This window comes from Apaloderma vittatum, unplaced genomic scaffold, assembly GCF_000703405.1.
Source record: "Apaloderma vittatum isolate BGI_N311 unplaced genomic scaffold, ASM70340v1 scaffold19102, whole genome shotgun sequence".
NCBI lineage: Eukaryota > Metazoa > Chordata > Aves > Trogoniformes > Trogonidae > Apaloderma > Apaloderma vittatum.
This window is the reverse complement of record NW_009703332.1, coordinates 5153-7026: the sequence shown is the minus strand read 5'-3', so window position 1 is coordinate 7026 and position 1874 is coordinate 5153. Positions and strand designations below refer to the sequence as shown.

At 57.0% G+C, this 1874-nt stretch overlaps 1 protein-coding gene across 1 annotated transcript in view; it reads left to right on the top strand.

Moving 5' to 3' along the window:
* The window catches only part of LOC104270288 (deleted in malignant brain tumors 1 protein-like), a gene marked incomplete at its 3' end in the record, with an annotated part of 5279 nt that overhangs the window by 2560 nt on the left and 845 nt on the right, over positions 1–1874 (top strand). The window contains 3 exon segments of the mRNA XM_009864601.1: positions 444–764; positions 1484–1544; positions 1546–1808. Coding sequence (XP_009862903.1) covers positions 444–764; positions 1484–1544; positions 1546–1808 — 645 coding nt within the window.

The window sequence follows — 1874 nt, the reverse complement described above, 5'->3', positions numbered from 1 at the left end:
CGCTGACACTCTTTGGCACTCAGGTCCATGGAAATAAGGAGCAGCAGGGATAACAGGAAGGAAACGATGCTGTTTGGGCAGCACGCAAAAAGCACGCTCACGTGGGCACCAAGGAGGGCATCTTACCTGAAAGGGTTGGCAAGCCCTGGAGCAGGTTGCCCATGGTGGCAAGATGATCATCTTCTAGCATGAGTCTCACCATGGTGACAAGATGACAATCCTCTAGCATGGGTCTCACCATGGTGGCAAGGTGTTGCCTGATCTAGTCAAGAGGTGGCCTCTCTGGTGGCAGGGAGGCTGGATTAAAATGATCTCTAAGGTCCCTTCCAGCTTAGGTCATTCTATGATTCTATGAAGCACCTTGAGGGACACCTCATTTGACGCTCCCCTTTGTGTGACACGCAGGCACAGCTGCCAATACACCAGCTCGTCTGCGCCTGGAGAACGGCCCCGGCCCCGGCTGCGCCTGGAGACCGCCCCCGGCCGCTGCGCGGGACGTGTGGAGGTTTTCCATCACCGTCAGTGGGGGACGGTCTGTGACCACAGCTGGAGCTTGGCCGAGGCGACAGTGGTCTGCCGGCAGCTGGGCTGCGGGACGGCCGTCTCAGCCCCGGGCTCAGCTTATTTTGGGCAAGGGTCTGGTCGCATCTGGCTGGATGAGGTGAACTGCACAGGGACAGAAGCCGCCCTCTCCGAATGCCCGGCCAACATGTGGGGCTCCAGCAGCTGTGACCACCGGGAAGATGCTGGCGTGGTGTGCTCAGGTGATGCCGGTGTTGGTCCTGCGTGGGTTGAGGGTGCGGGATCAGCTCAGTCTCATCACAAGTAGCAGGGGATGCGTGCCTTTACCTCACCCTGCTTAAAAAAATACAGTTGGATGGAGAGAAGGGTACGAATGCCACAGCAGTGGCTGACGCTCTGCCCTGTTAACCCGTTGCAGGGAACTGTTGGGATGGTTTTGTGTAGGAAGAGAAAATCCTTTCTTATGTCTCCCCTTTCTGATAGCTCCATCTACACAAATTCATTGGGCAACACCTCCTACCACCTCCCACCACCTCCCATCCTCACTGTTGGGCCCAGGAACCCTCCCATAGTAATTGTTGAACCCAGGACCTTCCCATAGTCATTGTTGAGCCCAGGACCCCTCCATAGTCAATGTTGACCATAGGACCTTCCAGTAGTCATTGTCAACCCCATGGACCCCCTATAGTCATTGCTGACCCTAGTGACCCTCCCACAGCTGACCCCAGAACTCTTTGCAGGCTCCAAGCCCCAAGCTCTGGAGCCGTGACCCAGCTTTAGTCAACCCAGCGAGAAGCAAATCCCAAAGCCAAGCCCTGTCAGAGCAGCACCTTCCCCAGGCAGCCAGAGGCTGCTTGCATGGAACAGTCTTCTGATTTTCCCATGGCTTAGTGTGCTCCAAAGCTCAACCAGAGCCGTGGATGATGGTCAGGATCGAATGTGCCTGCTGCTCCCTTCACAGATAGCAACGCCTCGAGGCAGAGTCCACTACGTCTCATGAACGGCTCGAACAGCTGCCTGGGGTGAGGTCTTCCATGATCAGAAGTGGGGAACTGTGTGTGATGACACCTGGGACATCCACGATGCTGCCGTCGTATGCAGGGAGTTGGGCTGCGGGACGGCGCTGTCAGCACCAGGCTCAGCTTATTTCGGGCCAGGGTCAGATCCCATTTGGTTGGACAACGTTCATTGCCACGGGTCTGAATCCGCCCTCACCAAGTGTGAGCTGAACGACTGGGGAGAGCACAACTGCCAACACAGCGAGGATGCTGGTGTGGTGTGCTCAGGTAACGCCAGGCTGTGGGGACTGGGGTGGGTGAGCCAGGTTGGTTGGTGTCTGTCCATGGTGAGGC